The sequence below is a fragment of the Zophobas morio genome, unplaced genomic scaffold (assembly GCF_036711695.1).
Source record: "Zophobas morio isolate AGI-343-1 ecotype UQ-CSIRO unplaced genomic scaffold, CSIRO_AGI_Zmor_V1 ptg000194l, whole genome shotgun sequence".
In the NCBI taxonomy this organism is placed as follows: domain Eukaryota; kingdom Metazoa; phylum Arthropoda; class Insecta; order Coleoptera; family Tenebrionidae; genus Zophobas; species Zophobas morio.
This window is the reverse complement of record NW_026972298.1, coordinates 157138-180923: the sequence shown is the minus strand read 5'-3', so window position 1 is coordinate 180923 and position 23786 is coordinate 157138. Positions and strand designations below refer to the sequence as shown.

Here is a 23786-nt window from a genome sequence, read left to right as displayed (position 1 = left end):
TTAATTTTTAAAATTATATATAAAAGTATACAAGTTAAAGGCATAAGAAACCTATAGTATTTTTTATTTTTATTTTTTATTATATATTTTATTTATAAATAATAGAAAAATAATAATTAATAAAGTTTTAGAACAACTTATATAAGTGTAAAAGTATAAAAGGTCGAGAGATTTGTAGTATCTTTTATTTATTTATTAATTCTTTTTTTATAAATTAATTACTAGAAATTTACTTACTATTTTTCTAATTCATTATTTATTGTTTTTATAATTTTGTAAAAATTTATTTATTAATAAGTATTTTATAATATTTTTATTGGAATATTTTATAACACAAAATCTATTTATTATTATTATATTTTTTATTTATAAGTTTTTATTATTTAATATTTATTATCATTAGTTAATAATATTTCGATTTGCTTTATTATTTTGCTATATATTAAAAACTTATTATTTTTTAATAATATTCTTTCTGGTTTTTATTTTATTTTTTACTTATTAGCCCTTATAAAATAATAATTTAAGTATTATATTTAATTTATAATATTCTATTAGTTTTTATATTCTGCTTTTTGCTAAAAATTTATTTATTATTATTTTTAATTTTATTTTATAATAAAATTTTTTGATATAATTATTATTTTATAATATTTTTAATTGTTTTTGTTATTTAATACAAATTTTTTTATTATTGTTATATAATATTTTTATTTGTTTTTATTATTTAAAAGTTTATTTATAATTAATATTTTTATATATTTATTATTTGAGTTTATACTTATTATTTTTTATTATTTCTTATAAAAAAGTTATACATTAATACATATATATTAGTTTTTATTTTTTATGTTTATTACTATTTTTATTAGTAATTTACTTTTTATAATTGAATATTACGATAAAAACTGATTTATTTTTATATTCCTCTTTAATGCTTTTCGTATTTTAGTGTTTAATAAAAATTATTTAATGTTATATATATTTATTACACTTTAAATAAATATTTATCTTTGTTATTATTTGATTTAAAATATATATTCATTATAATATTTATAAAAAATTTATTTATTACTATTATTTTACCTTTTATGTTTATTGTGTTCGTGTTCTTGCTTTTTCGTTGAAGAACTCTAAAAAAATATAAAAAGTTTCATGAAAAATTGTAGCCATCAAATTAATATTAATAAACTTTTTAATGATTCTCTTATCATCGCCATCATTAACATCACTTTTACTAGTACTACTGTTAAATGGTTCGTTGGGCTCAAGTTCGGCTTCGGTTACCTCCGAACTCGAACCTTAACAATATTTTTAATGAATTGTATTTTTAAAATAAATAAAGAAAAAGGTTTATAAAAGTAAATTATGTGTGAATTTTCATTTTTTTAAATACTCTTATATAACAGATAATAAGTAAATAAAATAAATTATATTATAACAATAAAAATATTTTAAGTATACTTATAATGATATCTTTAAAATCGAATAGTTGTTATTAGCAATATGTTTTATATAGAGCGTTTAAAAATAATGAACGCAAAAAAAATATTACAAAATATATATAAAAAGTAAAAATGTTTATGAATAATATTATTTATTATAATATCACAAAAATAAGTAAAAATTGTAATAGTAATATAATATAATATTATTATAGGTTATATTTAATATATTTGGATTTTCATTATTATAACTGTTTACAATATATTTTTTTTATGGAACATTGATAGATAAAAATTATTAATATAAAAAATTGTATTATTTGTGATTTGTATATTTTTTACTGAAAAATATAAGAAAATATAATAAGTAAAAAAAAATTTATTTATAAAAACAATTAGACTTGCATTATTAAAAAATTTTGAAGATATAAAAAAAATAAACTAAAAATGTTTATAAAAAATTTTTTCAAAAAAAAATAAATATAGTAATAATAAGTAAATAATAAGTAAATAAAGATTGTATATTTTTATTCGCATATATTTTAGAGCTTCATTATTATTATTTACAATTTTTATAATGAACAGCCTTATATAATAAAAATAAATATAAAAAAACGTTATTTAATATTTTTAGTATTGCATTATTATTATTATTATAAACCTTAAACCTTATAATAAAAGAGTTTACATGTTATAATAATATACTTCATATAATATTTTTATTTTCTTATTATGATTATAATAATTATTTAAAAAAAAAAAGGTTAAGGCGAGTTATTATTTACATTTTTTAGTATTTATTTATTTCTAAAAGCAGTACTAAAGATATATATAATAATGAAGTCAATAATAATATTAAATAATCCTATTATTGATATAAAAACTTTTTAAATTTTTTTATATATATTAGATGATAATGAGAATTATATTAAAAGTTTTTAGTATCTTAATAGAATATTATTTCACTTGAAAAAATGATATATTTTAATAGTTTTATTATAACTTTTAATAAACAAGAATAATTCATAGTAAAATTTTAATGGTAGTAATTGTATTTGTATGAAATTATAAAGTTCACTAAAAAGTATAAATTAAATTTATATATATTTTTTCATATAAAAAATCACTAATATAAAGGAAATTAATATAAAATACATTAAAACTACTACTATAAACCATAATAAATTTTATATTTTTATAGAAAAGTTGATAAATAATAAATTTATGATTTATTATAAATTTGCACGTAAAAAAAAAGTGATACTGAACGCCGCAGAAAAATATTGAAGCTTATAATAAATTATTTTATTCGTATAAAACTGTTTATAAAAGAATATGCATTGAATGTTTTTATTTTCAATAAATTAATGAGCTTTTCTAATGGTACAATGACCACGTGATGAAGCCATATTTGTGAAAAGTACATGTGCAATACACGCGGTTCTTAAGACCTTTTCGAAGTCCACCTGCGGGAGGATTGAGAAAAAGACAGCAAGAGAAAGTCCGAGACTTTTTATTGTCCATTACGGGGCAGCGTCTCTGCGTTAAATAATGAAACCTAATTGGCTTGCCCTGTTCACGGCAACCGTCAGAAGAGTAATAGTATGCCCACCAATAAGACAGCCCCCTTTTTTACAGCGTGATTTATTCATAATAAGCGAAGGCCACCTCGATCAATGAACGAAGTAGTTCGCTGTTGTCTAGCACAGTAGAAACTTCCGGATTCACTAAAACAGAGTACTCGTAATAATATTATGTAAGCTTTTCTATAACTCATTGGGAAAGTTGCACTCTTCAAAGTTACAAAAAAGCTATACGACTTTTTTTTATCTCCTAAAAAATTACACTTTTGCTTAACTAAAAATACAGTACTGCTTTAGAATTTTAAGGGGGAAAACGATTTACTTTATTTTTAACGATATTTATGAAAAGTAAATTTAATAAATGAAAAAATCTTAAAAGATTTATAAATTTCTTACTTCCGATAGTTTCTTCAGTTATAACTTTTTCCAGATCGTTATTATAACTTTTATTTAATATATTTTTTTCCCTGTATTAACGAAATATTTAAATTAATAATTGAATTAATTAGAGTTAACGATTTAATTTATTAAAATATTATAACATTTTACGTTTCGATAAAACTTTGTATAAAATTATATAATGATTTTTTTGGCCTTTAGAAGATTTAATAATTTATAATAAATAACTTCTTTGTAAAAAAATTTTACTATAAAAAGTTTTTAAAATTTTGAATATGAAAAACTTTTTAGTCTTATAATTCAGTAAAGTATAAAAAATAATATTTTGTAATTAATATATAAAAATTTAAAATTTTTTTTAAGTTAATATTATAAACTAAAAAAATATATTTTTTTGTAAAATTTTTTTTAAAGATGAAAAAATAATAAAAAACTTATATCTACTGCTTTCAGTGTAGCACGTGAAAATTTTGCAAGTTTTTGATTTAGGTTATATATTTATTTTTAATTTAAGACTTTTGTTAAATTTAATTCTCTTCAAAAAAATGATTTGAAAAAAATTAATATAATAATATAATAATTTTAAAACACCATAAATAAAATTAAAATATAAATGGTTCTAATTATTAAGAAAAAAAATCACAAAACTGGAAATTCATTTACAAATATAATCGAATTAATATTTAATTCACGAATTATAACAAATTCTATAAATTTTACTTAAGGTTTAAATTCTTTTATGAAAAGTTTTGCTTATATTTTTTAAAAAATAAAAATAAAAAACTGATCTGTATATTTCAAAAAGCAGAAGGACAATAAATTAATTTGTATAAGAAGTTGTTTTTAATAAATTTATATACGAAAAACCTTAATAAAAAAAAATTCTATATAATAAGAAATGGACTTTTTTAGTAAACAACACTAACATGAATACATAATCAAAAAATATAAAAACTTAATTATAATTATAAAAAAAAAATTAAGTGAATGAGGAAGGCGGACTTAATATTTACATAAGTTATTCAATTTAATAAATAATTATACCTGGAATTAATTATAATCAAATAAGATGAAGTAAATATAAATAAAAATCAATAAAAAAATTAAAAAATTACGTTTTATTTATAAAAAATTTTAACAACTTTAGTTTATAAACTGATTGTAAATATAATTAGTTATAATTATAATTTACAAGTATAGATAATTTATGTTATAAATAAATTTAATATGAAAGTTAATAGTATTCTAATAATCTACTCCAGAATAGTATAAATAATAAATAAAATAAATAAAATATGAGTAATAAATTTTAGTAGATTCTAATTTTTTTTAAATTTATAATTCTAATTTAAAAATAAATTTAAGTAGATGGAAAGTAATTTCTTAAAAACTATAAATTAAATTTACACAATAAAAAAATAAAATCTTAATTTATAAATTCTACAAATTAATAGAAGCAGAAAAATCATCAGCATTAGACCAAACTGAAGTTTTATTTTTCAAACTGATTTCTGTGGATTTCTATTTTATATAATTTGAAATTTTGAATGCAGAACTTTAATTTATTTATAATTAAATAATTTGCGTGTATGAATCACTAAAGTAGAGTTTTTATAGAGGCTTCTGTTTCACGGAATAAAAATAAAATTAAAAACCCTTAAAAGATTTAAAAATTGATGAAAAATATAAATATCTGTTTATAAATGAAGAACACTTTTTTATTTGCCTATTATATTAAAAAAATCAAAAAAAGTTAAAAACGTTAATAACTTTACTATTTTTTTTAACAAAAAATTTGAAAAATTAAAGTCTTAATGAAGTAAACTTTTAATAACCAATTGATAAAAGCTGAACAATTATTTTTTAAAAAAAAAAATACTTTTTATTATAGTCATTGATAATAAGGAACCTTCTGCGGGCGATAAAAAGTGGAAGATTGAGGAAAAGTGGGTTTGGAAATACTTTTGAGTAAATCACTAAAGTTGTTAAGTTATTTATACAGAGAAGTCTAAGTTCTTGAAATTTTAAAAAAAACTTAATTAGGATAAATTATAAGAAAATAAAATTAAAATCATCATAAGAAAATAGTTATAAACAAATTGAAATATATTCTTAATTTGTTGTACAATAATTATACAAAGTATATGTATTTTAAAACTTTAAAATAGAGAGTAAATAAAACAAACTAAAAAAAAAAGTGATAAAGTTTTAATCCTCGTTTGCCCATAATAAGAATATACTTCTATTTTTAAAGTTGTTATACAGAAAATCATAAAGAAAAGTCTACGTTTTCCTAAATTTCTAATTACAAAGTAATAAGAAAATTTGAAAAGAAAAGTAGTAAAAAGTAAAACTAGTTTACTTTTAATGAAATAATAATTTATGAGAATCAAAATTTGCTTCTAAAGTTATAAAGTTATTCATATGAAGTCAAAGTTATTCAATATTTTAAATTAGACACTGAATAATAGAAAATTAGAAATAGTGGTATAAAGAAAAACTCTTATATTTACATTAAGTAAATCTTATAAAAGAAAATATATAAAAGAAAAAAAAATTATTTTAGTTGTATGAAGAAGTCAAAATTGTTTAGTATTACAAAAAAAGTAACTAATTAAAAATTTAACAAGAAATGGTAGTAAAATTTAAACCATTAATAGTAAGTAAATAATTTAGAAGAAAATGTATAAAAGATTGAAAAAAAAATTTGTTGTAAAAAGAAGTCAAAGTTGTTCAATATTTTATACAGACTAAAAATTAAAAAGAAATAATGGTAAGGATAAAAACTTTTTTATTTGTAATACGAAAATGTTTCAAAAGAACACAACTAAGAAAAACAATATTTATTCCAAAACTTGTGTGACAATTAAATTTCAATACTTATTTAGTTTTAAAAAATATATAAAAATCTTTTTTTACAAAAGTAAATAAATATATTCACACTTTTCTTCATTTGAAGCTAGTATTTGTTCATAAATGCTAAAAAGTGCATCGAAAGAGGAATTTTCTTTTGAGTGAAGTAATTTGATTGCTGTTAAAAGAATGTCCTCCATTTTTTTCATTAAACTTAAGTTTATTAACAGAAAAAAAGTACAATTTAATATTAATTATCTCAAATATCAAGTTAATAATAACGTGTGGAAGTATTAAAAAGTTACTAATATTAAATTTGATATTTTAATTTACTTAAAGAATTTGTACGTTTACTAAAAATATATAAAACTAAGTAAATACGTTCCAGTCTCTACAGACTTTTATAAATCTTGTTCATGAACTACTTAAATAATGATTTATTTGTTCAATATACTTGAATAAATAAATTATCTGTTATAATAAAAAAGTTAAAATAATTTTTATTTCAGTAATTGAATAATTTTAATAACAATTTATTGTTGAGGAATTAAATTTATAATTAAACTGTTGTAATTATAATTTTTAATTATTCTTGTTCATTTCAATAATTTTTGTTTCACATTTCTGTAGAAAAGAACTACATTAATATTTATCCCTTTATAATATATAGTTTTTAAATAATTATTTCTGTTTCATATACTTATTGAACAGTTAAATAATTTGAAAATTTTGCAATACTTTAAAGAAATATTGTATAAATATTTATTTTATAATAATAATTTTTAAAATGATAACTTCCGTTAAGAATCTTAAAAAAAATTTTGTAAGGCAAACTTAAGCAAAAGGGTAACAGAAATTAACTACTTTGTAAACGTTCCTGCTTAAAAGAATGAAGAAGTTTTGTGTTAATTTTGTTCATATTTAAGTATAAGTCGACTACAGAACTATTGTTAAAAGTAAAACTATTTTTTTAATAAAACTTATTTTTTTTGTAAATATGTGATATTATCTCTGAGTTTCTGAGTGATTGCGATGAACTTAAATTGTTTCAAATTTAATTTTTTGCCAATAACGTTGATGAAAAACTTTAAGAATAAAGTAAAAATAATTTAATATTGGACTTACTTTACCAGACTACTTTCTTAATAGAAAATTAGCAGCACCTGTGTTATACTTAGAGCAGTTTTGTGAAAATATCACGTTTATAATTACAAGTATAACTTGACTATAAACCTTTTATAGCTCTGTTTCTTTTTTTTTTTTAATAGAAGTTATTTTTATAGTTAATCTTCAAATACTACTTTTAGATGTTAAGGTAAATGCGATAAATTTAAATTGCTTCAACGTTAATTTTTTTCCTAAAAACGTTGGAGATAAAAAACTTTGAGAAGAAAAATATTTTAATAATTTACTTAAACTGATTTCTTTTTTAGTAGAAAATTAACAGTACTTGCATCATATTAATAGTAAGCCGACCAACTTTTATTTAAGTCATTGTTTTATAAAAGATATTTTATTTATTCTGCCAAATATTAATAGATAGTTTGTAAACATTACTAAATATATGCCATAATTGTTAAAAAAAATTCGTTAATCTCTACTTTTTCTAAAATATAGTTTTTGTCGCAGCCCAGCTTGCTTTAAAGAAAATTTTTTAAAAAAAAGTATTATAAACCGTTAATTATTAAAAAAAATTTTGAACGCTTTAAATTTTTATTAAATTATATTTACTGAATATTACTAAGTGCAATGACAAGAATTTGCTAATATGTATTGCAAATTACGAAGAAATTTTTATCATAAGTTACTCAAAATGTATCGCATTGAACTCTTGTTAATTTATATTTCATGAATAATAAAAGTTATTTTTTATTATATAAATTACTAAATATTATACTAAAAGCAATCAGTTAATATAAATTTTATGAATAATTAAAAATTTACAATTTATATTTTATAATCAACAATGCTTATAAAATATTAAAATATTAATGAATGCTATAAATTTTATTCATTAATACTTTTTTACAAAAACTTATAATTAACTGAGAAATTGCAAAATAATTAATTAAATTAATAATTGCTTTATTAAGACAAATAAAAAAATTGATTTGCAGAGGATATTTCAGTTCCACGTGGACAACTTCATGGTTCCTTTTTCTAAAAAATTTTGATGCATTAAAAAAGCTTTGCGTAACATGTGCGGCTGGTGCATGGAGCCCGTCCGCTCGCATTCAGACTCGGCCATTTCAAGATAACTCTAAATTTATATAATAGTATGTATAATAGAAAAAAGTTTGATAGCTAAATAATAGTAATAATTGAATTCAATTTTATAAATTATAAATTTAGTAAAAAAGAAACTGTACATTTATATAAATATTTCAAGATATCTAAATTTATATAATAAAATTTATTAGAAAAAAAGTATGATAAGTAAATAATAATAGAATATATTTATTTATATTATAAATCAGTAAACAGTAAATTTATATATATTTCAAGGTAACTCACATTTATAAATTTTAAATTTAGAAAGAAATATTATATTTATATATATATATATATTAATTTTTTTTTGGCCGAATAATATTTAAGAAAAAACAGTTTTATTAGTAATAATAATAATAACACTTATATAAATTATAAATTTAGTGGAAAACGTTAATTTTATATAAATAGTAATATTTTTTTTTCGGTCGTTTTCAAGGTGACTCTAAATTTGTATAATAATCTTCATAAGAAAAAAGATTTTTAATAATTTATAATAGAAATAATATATTTAAATATATTCAGTAAGAAAAAATCAATTTTTGGCCGCATTTATAAATTATCTAAACGTAATTATTATTGTATTAACGAGCATCTAATATATATATTTTATTATTCTTTATTACATATAATTATATTTTTTTTATTTTTATTAATTATTTATTATATGTTATATATACAATTATTTCTTTTTATTTTTAATTATTATTTAAAACAGTTATGATTTCTTTTTATTTATTATAAATTTAGTGGAAAAAAACAGATTAAATCCAGAATTAAGAATTATTTATTTTTGTTATAAGTAACTCTCAATTATTATAGTAATGTTTATAAAAAAGGTATTACCACTAATAATTATAATATAAAACAATACGTAAACTATTATATTCGTAAAAAATATTTTTTCCCCGGCAAAAGCAAGATAATTCTGACTATATAAAATAATATATTTATAAAAAAAATTCTATAAATAATAATAACATATTATATAAATTTAAAATTAATTAAGTATATATTATTTTCTTTAAAAAACAATAATTAGAAGTTAAAATTAGATTTTATCGGACAAATTGAGGTTCAATTGCATTACATAAATAAATTATAAATATTTTTTAGTAATAATAATAAATATAAAAATATTAGTCAACGTAATATTTAAACTATAAATTTAGTGATAAACTTTAATTTAAATATTTGAAAATTTATTTTTTTTCGGCCAATTTATATAATATTTAAAAGAAAAGAAGTTTTATAAATAATGATATACGTAAAAAATTATATAAAATTTAGTTGAAATAAATAAATTTCAAAACCCACTGCAGTAATTACAACGTTATTATCCTTTACATAAATTTAGTAAAAAAAGTGACAGAAAAATTTAGAATGTAAAAATTATTTTTGTTTTAAATCGAAATTCGGTTAAGAATAAATAAATTCGAGAACTATATTATTTAATTTTTTTTTTAATCTAAAAATTTTAAATTTTAAATTGTAAATTTTTAATTTTTAGTTTATATTATAAATAAGTAAAAATTTTACTCAATTCTAAAAAAGAAATGATAATTTTTTTTTATAAAATAGTAAAACTTAAAAAATTTTGTACATAAATTTTTAAGTTTATAATTTAACAGCATAATTCTCTAATATTAAACCGTTTTTTTATAAAACAAAATTATATTTAATTTTATTATTAACCAAAACAATAAATTTAAAGTAACAAGAAAAATTCTCGTGCTTAATATAATTAAGATAAAAAGTTTTAAGAAATTTACTTTTTTTTCTAAAATAATATATTTTTTAAGTTAAAAATTAAATAATATTTAAAATATAATAAAAAATAAATAATAAATATTAATAAGTATGAAATAATAGTAATTATATATAAAGAAATAATAATAATAAATATCTATAAAAATGTCTAATAAAGAAAGTAAATGCTTAAAAAAATTTATTATAAAAAGAAGTATAACTTCTTAATTTTAAAAGAAAAAAACCCAAAAAAAAATTACTTACGTGAGAAGAGGTTAAAGTTGCATAACTTATAATAATTATCAATAGTAAAATTAAAATAATAACTTCTCGATAAAATAAAATAAATATAAATAAAACCAAAAGTTGTTCTTTATAATCCGGGTGGGAGCAGTTAGTAATGATGGCACGTGCACGTGCCCGCGGATCGAGTCTGCGACAGTCAGCTAAGCCCTTTAGGACAATAACAATAATAGAAATAATAATAAATAATGAAATGAGTTATTATTGATAATTATTAAAATATAATAATAATAATAGGTGTTAAATGAATAACTATGTTAGTGATAAAGGAATGAAGTTATCAATAATTATTAGTATTTTACAATAATAATAAGCTTTAAAATAATAACTATTACTATATATTACTATAATGGAATAAAATTATTATCAATATTTATTATAATAACTATATTATCATTATTTTTGGTCTTTTATTGTTTCTATTGTTTTATTTGTTTAGTTGTATTATTTTTTTTTCCTTTATTTTAATTCTTTTATATGAATAAATAAATAAACAACAAACTTTGCATAAAAACTTTTCATATATATAAATACAAAAGTAAATAAATCAGAAAGATAAGAAAAAAAAATTGTTTTACATTTTATATTTTTTTCTTTTCTATTATCTTTGTTAATTATATTTCTCACACTTCTCGTCTATTCTTTTTTATTTTATTTTATTATTTTATTATTATTCATTCAATTTCCTTTTACTTATTTACGTTCTGAGTATTATTATTATTACTATCATTAGTAAAAGTTATTATTTCAGTAATAATACTAACCTGTTCTGAAACGTAAATAAGCACATCGTGCTCGGTATGATCGATATGCGAGCAAAAAGGCACAAAGCAGGAGATGCCGGTTGGATCGGAAGGCGTGGGTCGGATAGACGGCGTATGCGTAATAGAGAGAAAAGAATTCCGTAGAAAATCGCCGCTTCCGCCAATACCGTTGATGACTCCTTAAAAATATTAAAAAAAAAGATAGTGAAGAAAAAAAAATAAACACAACCAATGAATAGTGTAACAGTACAACATATAAGTTTAAAAAAAAAATTTAAAGTTAAACAGCCAGTGATATGAGGAAATTTGCAATTCGAATTCCGCCAATACCTTTACGACTTTTTTAAAAACAAAAAAAATAAATATAGTGAAAAAAAAAGTTATATATATAATACTGAGCAATTAACAATTATATAAAAAAGTTTCCTTAAAAAAAAAGAGAACAGTCAATATATACAAAAAGTTTTGAAATATGAACTCCGCCAATATCGTAAATGACTTAAAAAAGGTAACATAAAAATTAAATGAAATATAAAAAATAAAAAAAAAATAGTGAAAGAAATTATGATAAAAAATTCCAACAACCAATAAAAAGAATAATTTAACAAAAAGTTTTAATGAAATAAAGAAACAACCAATCTAAAGACAGTTTTGTAAAACGATTATTTTGTGTATAAAATAACAATTGATGGAAATAATAATAATAAATTATTATAAAAATTTAAAGCAATTAACAATGTAAAACGTAAACAGCTTTTAACCAATAAAGATAATTATAGATAAGAAAATGATAAAGAACTATTGGTTACCTTTTAAGCAAAGAATTAAAAGAAAAAAATTTAAAATTAAAATGCTAAAGCCACGTGTTGGGGCGCAACATGATTATCGAAATTAAAACATAGAAATCAATATTTGGACGTGGTTCACTGTTATCGTTACTACTGGATAGAAATTTTAAAAGGATTAACCTTATACACAACCAAAAAAAAATTATATAACATAAATTTTAAAAGTAACAAAATAAAGAAGATATATATTTAATATATTAACCAAAAAATATTAAAAATGAGTAAAAACTTACAGAAAACAAAAAAAACTTTGTTACATAAAAAATATATTAAATTAATTTATTAAATACTTTAATAAAAAACTAATAAATTTAATAAAAATAAATAAACTAAAAAATTCATTAAATAAAGAAAATAACGAAATAAAAAAAAATGGAAAAAATTTTGAGTCGCTTATTGGCTATATCACAGTAATAAAAAAAATATATTTTTCTTAATGAAATGTAAAGTGTGATAAAAAATACCTTTTTTATATATAATATTTTAAATTTTTTTATTTATTAATTATTAGAAATTTTGATAAAATACTTAAAAAAACTAATTGATCAATAAAATTGTTTATAGACAGAGTTTGCGCCAATAACACCACTCCAGCATAATATATGGAAAAAAATTGGTTAACTTTAATTCACTAAATTTAACACCAAGACACATCCTGTCCAATCATCCCTTGTTTTTCATGGACGGTCCAACTACAACAGAACGCGACTTAACATTCAATAAGTGGATTATTACCAACCACATGGTCCTTTCAACAATTAAAAGTATATAAAAATTAAGCAAGGGGGTTTTACTTTTTAATTCTATTGGCGTTTTAATCTCAATAGCACCCACTTAAATTATTTTTAGTTATGTATATAAAATATTCACGTGATCCCATCACATGGGAAGAGTTCACATGGCCGTATATATCAATTTCTATTGGTGTGTTCATCGCAATGACGCCAAGTCGGCGGATGTTCTATTATTATATTAAAAAGTATTAAAAATTTTTACAAAAAAAAATAGTCATAAAATTTTTCATAAAAAAGACAGATTTTTTATCAACAATAACTTTACTTCTGGATGGTTAGAAATAAATTGCGGTCGTATTATAATTTTTGGTGCGTAGTGGTCCCTAATAATAATAATATAATAATATAATAATATAACTATTATAATAATACCAATTCTTATAAAATCTTTGAAAGCCGGGAACGGAAAGGGAAACCTTTATAGTTATTTTTACATTAAAGAAATTCATTAAAGGCAAATAAAATATATGAAACGGCAGTGGTGGACGCAAATCTCAGCTTTCCTGTGTCAAACCAGTTTAACACTGCATTGGTAAATAAAAATATTAAAAAAAAACTTTCATAACAATAAATAATAGATTGTTATTTTAAATAAACTTTTATAATAAAGTAATTAGAAATACATTTATAAAGTTCATATAATTTAATTTTATTAAATTTTGATAAAGACTCGTAAAAAAAAGTTTTTTGAAAAACAAATATTAAGTTTTTATATTTAACACACTTTTGAAGAAAATGTTTTAAATAATAATATTAGAAGTTTTGTTTATAATATTTATTATTTACAATCAATTTTGATAAAAACTTTCGTAAAAAAAAAATTAAAAAAAGTTTATATTTAATATTTATTGTTTACAATATTTTTTTATATAGACTTTTGAAAAAAATAGTTTTTTATAGAAAACATAAAAGTTTCTATATATTTATTATTTCTATAGATCTTCTTATTAAAAAACAGTTTTATAAAAAATTATTAAATTTTTATATATATTAATTATTATAAGTTCTAATAAACTTATGCAAAAAATGGGTTCTTTACAAAATATGATAAGTTTATATATTTATTATTTACAATAAATTTCAATAAACTTATGAAAAAGAAAACTCTTTAAAAAATATAAAAGTTACATAATAATTAGGATTATAGTTTCTAATAAAGTAGCAAAAAAAAAAATTCTTTATTGAAATATACTAAATTTCAATAAACTATAATATATTCTTAAAAAAATATAAAAGTTTATATCTTAACAATTTATAAATCCCAATAAACTTTTGTAATGAAAAAAGTTTTCAATAAATTTCAGTAAAAACTTCCTTAAAAAAAATAATATTTGTTTATTAAAAATTATAACAAAAACTAAATAATTTTTTTTTTTAAAATAAGTTTAAATGTTTATATAAATTTACTATTTATTATATATTTCTATAAAAACGTAAGGAAAAATTTTATAAAAGAAATAAAGAAAGTTTTTATATAAGATTATTAGTTACTATTAAGTTTATTATTAACTTTTGTATATAAAAAATTATATATAGATTATAAAAAATTCATTTATGTTTTGTAAAAAAAAGTAATCAAAAATATTCTTAAAAAGAAATGATAAAGTTTGTATATAATATTAATTATTTACAATCAGTTTTTATTAGAAGTTTTAGAAAAAAAGCTTTTTAAATAAAATATAAAAAGTTTATATATAATTTTTACTTATAATATGTTTTGATAAATAAAGTTTGTTAGTAAAATTCAATTTTGGTAAAGATTTTTTTAGAAAAAAAAATTTAAATTACTTATAATATATTCTAATAGACTTTTATAAAGTGTTAGAAAAGTTTTTTATAATAATAATTCATAATATTTAATAAAACATAAAATGAATATAAACAATAAACATACAAACTTTAATTATATAGAAATCTATGTAATTTTATTATAATAAAAATTTTTTAAAAAATAATAAATTAATATTAAAACAATACTATAATATAATAACAATAAAACTTTTATTATTTCCTTTTGTATATAATAATAAATCATTTTTAAATAAATTTTATTCATAATACAAAAAGATAATAATAAATATGTAAAGAGATTTGTGTTTATAATAATATTAAATAAGTAATATATATATCAACTTTATTAAAAAGCAATATAATAAGTAATTTTAATAAAATACTTACGTAAACTTTAATAAGGGAAATTTAAAAGTTAATTATAATAAGTAACATAATAAATAATATATAAAACGCAGTAAAAAATATAAATAAAAAAATAAATAAAAAAATAGTTTCGCTAAAAAAGTAAAGAAAACTTATTTGATAAAGAAATACTTTATTAATATTTTTTTTAATTTAAAATATTTGTAAAAAGTCAAAAAAAGGTTTACCAAATAAAATTTTATATCTAAAAATTACATAATAACATTTTTATAGTAACAAAGAAATATAAACAGTTGCACTTTAAAATTTATTATAATAAATTCAAAAAAATAGTGAATAATAATAATAAATATGAAATACAGAATTAAAATAATAAATTATATAAAAAATATATGAATTGTATAGTTTTACTGTTTGGCATGAAAATAAAAATAATAATATAAATAATGAACTCACAGTAATACTAAATAGACGAAAAGTATATAACATTTAATAAATATGTAAAAGTAATAATTATATATAAATATTTTTATAAAAAATAATAATTATTAATATAATTATATCATAATAATAAAGTATATTATTTAAAAGTTTGATAATAAAACGAATTATTTAACAGATAAATAAATTAATAATAATTATTATATAATACCCAACCTTCAAAAATATAAATATACAAAAAGTATTAAAAACGTATTAATAAATTTTATTATAATAAATAAAAATTATATAGTAATTATAATAATACTATTCAACAACTCAAAATAATAATAAACATATAGAAAGGAGTCATTATATATATAATTTTTTTATGATAGGAAATATTAAAAGAGGTAATAATAATAACACACTCTACAAATCATAATAATAAGCAATATAAAAGTAATAATTCTATATTTTTTTCTTAGTAACAATATATATATTAAAAGTAATAATAATAAAATGCTTTACTAATCACATAATTTGATATATTATTTTTTTAATTCTATATTATTAATTTTTTAAAACAATTAATATTATTAGTAATAAGAATTTTGTTATTTATAAATATAAACGAAGTTTTTTTAATAATAAATTTTTATAGTAATAAAAATTATAAAATAATAAATATAACTAATAATAATAATATATAAATGAAGTTTTATAAATAATGATAAATATTAAAAGTATAATAAAATAAATACTCTACTTATCACTATAATAATTATATAAAAGTAATAGTTCTATATTTAATTTTTTTTTTAATATAATAAATATTTATAGTAATAAGAATAACAAAATAATAAATATAAAAAGTTATAAATATATAATTAATTTTCTAAAAATAATAAATATTATAAAAAATAATATATTAAAAATCTCTTATCATAATCATTAATATAAAAGTAATAAATCTATATTCCTTTTGGAAATTAATATATATTAATAGTAATAATAATTATAAAGTAACAAAAATGAAAAGTAATAATTATATATGATCGATTTATTTAAAATATAAAAACTACTAATGATATAAAATTTAATTTATAAATTATAATAATTGTTAAACTAATTATAATAATAATAAAAAATAAAGAAGTTATAATGAAATATAAATGACGTTTTTTTGCATAAATATAAAAATAATAATAACATAAATTCTTAACTCACAATAATAATAAATGTAAAAAGTAATAAATAATAAATGAATTTTTTTAAATAATAATAAATATTGAAAGTTATAGTAATAATAATTTAAATTTTTAACTCAATAATAAATAAAAGAAGTAATAATGATAATAGCAACGCGCCTGTATCCTGCAGAACTTCCGTCCACATGGTCACGTTCTCAAATCTGCTACTGGCCAACCCGGATATCACGGCGTTCGCAATATTTCCAACTCCTGACTGCGGATAAATACAAGAAATATTACGAATAAACTTGAGCTCTTAAAATTATTGCAATATCAAGAAATGTTTTAGATTTTTTTTAGTAGGAATATAAAATTATTTTAAAAAAAATTCATCAACATAAAAATAATAAAAAATCGTTAGTGTAAACTTTTTTAGAATATAAAAAAAACTTTATTATTATCACCTTTTATATTTTTAACGATAATAAATATCTTTAGTAGTACTTACGAGTTAGAAAAATAACTACCATTATTTAATTTTTTATTAAAATAAAAATTATTTAAAAAGAATTCATTATTGAGAAAATAATATAAATTGTAAAGCAATTATTTATATTATTATTAGAAAAAATTTTATATTAATTTTTTTAAATAATAAACAGAAATATATTAAGTAGTTTTAGGAATATAATAATTATTTTTTTTATAATTATTTTATTTTTTATAGTATAAATTATTATTAATACCAAGAAATTATTTGTACAAAACTTATATTTATATCATTATAAAATTTATTAATTATTTTGTAAAATTATAATTATAAATAGTAAATTTTTATAAATAAAAAACTATTTTTATTTTTATTATATTTTTAATAGTGAAAATATTATTATAAAGAATATATTAATACAAAAATAACAACAATATCTAAGCATTAAACCTTTTTCTTATATTATTATTAGAAAAACTTTGTTATTATTTCTTTTTTAATTTTAACAATAATAAATTTAATTAGTAGTTCTCATAAACAGGAAGTAATTATTAATATTTTCGTTTTAATAAAATAAATTATTCTTATGAAGAATTTATTAATACAAAAATAACTGAAATATCGCTAACCAATTAACTTTTTAATTAGTTTTATTAGAAAAACTTTATTTTTATTATTTCTTATTTATTTTTAACAATAATAAATATATTATGTAGTTCCTACGGACAAAAAAAAAACAATTATAATACATAATAACATTAATACTATTATAAAAAATTTATTAATACAAAAATAACAAAAATCATTAATAATAAACTTTTTTATATATATTTTTATTAGAAAAATATAATATATTTTTAAAAAATTATAGATATATTAAGAGTTTTTACGAATAAAAAAAAATTCACAATTCTTAATTATCAGTTTATTTTTAATAGTGTAAATCATTAATATAATTTTGAAGAATTTTTTTTACAAAAAAATAAATTTTCGTTAAGCAACAATCTTTTTATTATAAATTTCATAAAAGTTTATTATTATTTTATTATTATATTAATATAATCATATATATAGTAAAATTTTATAAATATTTTTTTATTTGTATAAAGTATCATTAGTATTATATATTTATCAACACAAAATGTAAAATTTTTCTTCAAACAGTAAACTTTTTTTTATTTATTGTTTATAAAAATTCTATTAATTATTTTAGAATAGTCACAATAGTATTTAGTAACGTTTATAATAATAAAAATTAATTTTTGAGTATTATTAATTTATTAACACAAAATAATAAATACTGTAAAGCAATAAACCTTTTAATATATTTTTTATAAAATAAATTCATTATTACTTCTTTATTATTTTAACAATCATAAATAAAATAATATAATTATTAATTATTTTATTTTTTAGTTATATTATTATTATTGAACATTTATTTATACTAAAAACTTAATATCTTAAAATAAAAAACTTCTTCCATTTTATTTTTTAAAAAATTATAATTTTTTTTTGCTTTTTTAAATATCAATAATATTTATAGAATTTCTATAAATAAAGAAAGTTTTATTATTATTTTCATAACAATAAATGCGAGAAACCTGCAAAGATAAGAGATTTTGAGGTAAACGCTTCATAGAAACTTCTTCTTCCAGAAAGTTAATAATATGCTCAGCAATTTTTAAGCTAGAGTCATTCGGTTCGGACAAAGGGCTGTTTATATTGATTAAATAGTTCATATAATAGTCACGAACAAATAAGAACAATTAGCTGCAATATACAATCTATGGATCCCTTTTATTATATTGGGACCGATAAAAGAAGAGGATTAACGTTTAATATATAAAGAATATTTTTGGTTTATATGTAAAACTTTTAATGATTATATGCGAATATTATATTTTATTAACTTTTAAAAATTTTAACGACACAAAAAAACTTATATAGATTAAATTAATAATAATAGTTTATTATATTTAAAAGTAAATATTAATATATATATAATGAAACGGAAACGCGATTTTTTTTAAAAAAAATAAATAAACCAATAAGAGACCGTCCATTATCGTAATGGGTGCTTTCAACAATTGCAATAATTTTTTCGGGATCAACAACAACATGTGGTTTTCCGATTCGATCATCGACTCGAGTAATCAAAAATGGAAAGCGGGAGGGCGGAGCTGGATTTTGAACCTTTAGAAAAGTATAAAATAATAATAAATATAATAATGTCAGTTTTGCATCTCTAAAAGTGTGTTATTATAATAATAAATATAATATTAATTATCATAATAATGACTTTGGACCTTTTAAAAAGTATATAATAATGACCATATTTATAGAAATAATCATAAAACAAGTATGATAATATTTGTAGTAATAACAAAGTTGATAATAAAAAATAAAATAACAATAATAGTAATATTAATAAAACTAATGAACACTACTATTAATAATATTAAAATAATTATGATAATAATAAGCTATAAACATTCTCATAAGTTACATAGATATAAGAAGAGAAAGCAATATTTTATTAGTTTTCTATTTTTTTAATTTATATATAAGTAAAAAGAAATTCAATCGAGGATTATTAAAAATAAAACAATTTTTTTAACTTATAATATATATTATTAAAGAAATGATATATATAAAGTAATAACAATTATAAATAGAATCTAGACAACTATAAAAAGTTCTATAACTTCAGTAATTAATATTAGAGTTTTCTTAAAGATATCAGATACACAACAGTAGAAAAAAAGTAATATGAAGAAATAATATTAATAACCCTTTTACTAAAAAAATTTATAATATACCAAAGCATATATAAAGAAAGATAATAAAGTTTATAATAAATAAAAAATATATTCTAAATTTTTTTAAGTAAATATAGTAATAAGAAAACAAAAAGTTTGATAATATATAAAAATAGAAATAAATTATTTTTAAAATTTAATTTTTTTAATAAATTTACAATATCATGCACTCCTCTATAAGAAGGAATGGAAGTATTAACTTCTATTATCACTTTTTCAGCGAGATCGCAGACTTCCTGCGCTACTCCGCCAGCAGCTCCAAGAATAATTCCTTATAAATAATTTTTGAGTGAAGAATAATTTATTAAACGCTATATAATTACTAAAAAAAAATTATTTTTTAACAACAATTTACGTTTAAAGTTATAAATTATGAAGTATTTTAATTACGATTAAGTACAGTTGTTTAACCCTTGAGTAAGGAAAAAACATAATTTTCATTAGTTAGAAGAAATCAAGTTCTGTTGAATATAATTTAAAAATTTATTTTTTTACTTAAATTTTGAATACTTAAAAAAAGGTTTTGATTTTTCAAATTAAGAAAATAGCAAGAAAAGAAGATCGCCAGAAATTTTTTTTTTAATTTTTTTTTCTTTATAGTTATTAATGGATATCAATGAAAATCTTAAAAAAAAGATAATCAGAATATTTTTATTTTTATTTTTTCTTTACTTATTATAATTTTAGAAGAAATTAGAAAGAAATAAAAGTTATAAAATCTTTTCTTATATTTTAATTTATTCTTTATAACTTTTATGATATCAAATTTAGGAGTAATTAGAAAGGAAGTAAAAGAGCACTTTCTAAATGTCTTTAAAATTGATTTTTTTTTCTTTATAGATTTTATAACTTTAGTTTAAAAAAAAAAGGGAAAAAATTAATTGATTACATAAAAATATATGCACCCCCTTCCTTAGTGATCTCTGTGGCTTCAATAATGGCGATGTCTATATTAGATTTATAATGCCCGTTGATCAGAGCATCCGGAAAGTTGGATAAATGAATATCTTGAAAAGCTATAAGCCCTTTATTGATGGCTTTGTTAAGATTTTTACCGGACTGATAAGGCATATAACTATTTTATTGGAAAAAAAATAATTATTGTCAATAAATTAAATTATTTTATATACTTACGATTCTATCATATTAAGTTCAGCCCAAATATCTGCAGTTTCCGAACCAACGCTCGCTCCAGAAAGTAGTTTAAATCTCAGTTTACCTTGGAGATTATTTTCTTTAACATGGTTTGCTAAAGCGATAGGAACGGCTTTGGGGTAGCCCGAAGGAGTGAATCCGCTCCATCTTGGATTATAGCAAAGAGAAAAATAAATAAATTTAAAGGATTAAGTAGAGCAGAAACAAGTAGTAACTTTATTTTAATTATGAAAATTAGTTTTAGTACATTTTAGTATATAAATAGCTTCTAACTACTGTTTCCTGCTGTAAATTTCTAACTTTACAATTTTCAAAATCAACAATAATTTAGTTTAACTTTTGTACCCGACTGACTGCCCGTTTTTAAAAAACTTAATTGTTTCTTCAGGCTTGACAATAAGTCTTTTAAATGGTTCTCTGCAAATACGAGAGTTTAATATGGCTGACATAAGAATTAGATAGAATTAGATATAATATTATAAATAGTATTAGTTGGACGCGGAAATCTAGAAGTTAACAATAGAGTTATTAGCAGTAAGGGTTGAGAGGTGGTGCCTCTAGAAAAGGAAGTAATATTGATTTAACTTTTAACCTTTATTCGCTAACAAAAAAAATAATATCCTATTAGCACAACTCCCGTTTATTTTCGAACTATGAATGACGCAAAAATAATCATTAACCTCATTTTTAAATTGTTATAGACAGATTGCCTTGATCTATTAAAACTTTAGTTGCTGGTACTTTAGCCTTTTGCCTTATAGAATTTTTACTGCATCACATATTTATGTACTTAATATATAGTACAGATCTGTATACGCGACCAAAGCGAAAATAAAAACAAGAATAAGTAACGCAATTATATGATTATTTTTTTCCTTTTTTTTTTAGCTCTGACATAGTACGATAGGTCTTAATAACTGTTATCCCCGAGAATCTCGTTAGTATATACTCCCCCGGAGGAGTATAATGACTCCTGCGAAGGACTACAAGAAACAGCGGAGAAAATACAATTCGACCTAAAAACAATTATTGGGCGAAAAGTCAGCCCCACTGTTGCAAAGCCGGGCCTTTCCTAACTACCAACTCCCCACCAGTATTACGTTTAACAAACCGCCAAAATGGTCTTAAAAATAAAATTTTTTCAAGTGAATTAATAATTATGAGAGGAATTCTTCTTTTTCAACACTTCTCCTGCGACTTCTTTTAAATATTAAAGCTTATTAAAAAGTTGTCTTTCCATTTATTAAATATTGATTACCGCAAGCAACTTTTTGGGTACAAGGCAGTTAGCAATGGTTGCAACAACTTCATGGTCGAATATGTTAACTAAAGCCTTTTCTACCTAGTAATATTTAAAATTAAAAATTACTTTAAACTTTTCGCTAGCACATTTTCATGCGATATTGATTGCGGATTTATCATAAACTTTTATAGTTGAACACTTTTTAATAAAACCCAGTTTTTGCGTAACTTTTAAAGCCAGTGCAATATAAAAGTCCCATAATAAGGGAGATTTATTTGCTAATGTAATTATACTGCACTGCTTTCCATATTAATTTCATGTTAGGAAGCAAAACTTTCGTTAATGTAATTTTTGTTTTAAAATCAAAATGCCCCTCCACTTGGAGTTTTATAGAATGTCTCTATATTTGATAACCGGCTGCCCAAAATTGTTTTTTTAGTGAATTATTTTACGTATAATTATTTAATTAATTATTTTTTTTTACATTTAATTTTTATTTTTATTATTTTTAATTTATTTATAGTATAAATTAATAATTCATATATTTCTTTCTAAATTCTTGTTAAATATTTCATCTTTAGTATGATTTTATTTTTATTTAATAATTTCTGATATATAATTTTTTAATTTTAATCTATAAATGATTTAATTTATTTTTAATACTATTTTCTTTATAATTTTTTAAATTATTTATTTTACATTTTTTCTTGTTTTATATTTTGTGCAGCCAAGATAATCTGGTCCACGTTCTATTAGAAGAGTACCGAAAAAGCCCAATAGTCTCGTAGAAAGAAGTTCAAAAGTTTTATTTTTTAGTATTCACTAGGTTATTATTACTCATAAAGTATTTCTAATTTTTGGTTTTTCTAAGTCTTAAAAGTTATATAGTTGTTAACTTCGAAGTTATAAGTTAATTAACTTAGTGCTTTCCATTTATTAATATTAAAGTCCATAAAACGAACGTAACTATTTTTTATCAGCCTTAATGGTTCCTGCTTGTAACCGGAAATTCTCATCTTTTTTTCTAGGTGTATGTCAGCTGTGTATTAAAGCTAATATCGATTAATAATAACTTGAATGAGAATAGATAATTCGTATTATTAATTTTTTAAGAGCAACGAAAGGAAAAATAATAAATGCATTGAAAACTATAATTATATTGGGCCAGGGTTATTAGCTCTTAGGGGGCGCTTTTGTCGAGAACAGTAGAATAAAATTCCTAATAGTTCCCACCCGTTCCTTGCGGATATCCCCTCGCATCTAGTCTTCCTTTTTATCTTCTGTCATACTTGCGTGT

General features: G+C 18.8%; 1 protein-coding gene across 1 annotated transcript; it reads right to left on the bottom strand.

Moving 5' to 3' along the window:
- Window positions 1-8372: 8372 nt before the first annotated feature.
- On the bottom strand, window positions 8373-21695 carry LOC135145855 (uncharacterized). Its single transcript, XM_064077984.1, has 14 exons — window positions 21592-21695; window positions 21226-21393; window positions 20997-21166; window positions 20250-20362; window positions 19329-19465; window positions 18874-18985; window positions 16957-17053; window positions 13484-13533; window positions 13382-13425; window positions 13275-13332; window positions 13086-13176; window positions 11368-11546; window positions 10661-10753; window positions 8373-8540 (listed from the first exon to the last, which is right to left on the bottom strand). The coding sequence occupies exons 1-14, from the start codon at window positions 21693-21695 to the stop codon at window positions 8406-8408; spliced, it is 1551 nt and encodes a 516-aa protein (XP_063934054.1). The 3' UTR covers window positions 8373-8405.
- Window positions 21696-23786: the final 2091 nt, after the last annotated feature.

Excerpts from the sequence above, each read along its gene's own strand:
- LOC135145855 (XM_064077984.1), bottom strand. The coding sequence starts at position 21,695 with ATGTCAGCCATATTAAACTCTCGTATTTGCAGAGAACCATTTAAAAGA. Across the intron at positions 21,394-21,591 it reads AAAAACGGGCAGTCAGTCGG|ATGGAGCGGATTCACTCCTT; the intron begins GTACAAAAGTTA and ends CTATAATCCAAG. Across the intron at positions 21,167-21,225 it reads GAACTTAATATGATAGAATC|TTATATGCCTTATCAGTCCG; the intron begins GTAAGTATATAA and ends CCAATAAAATAG.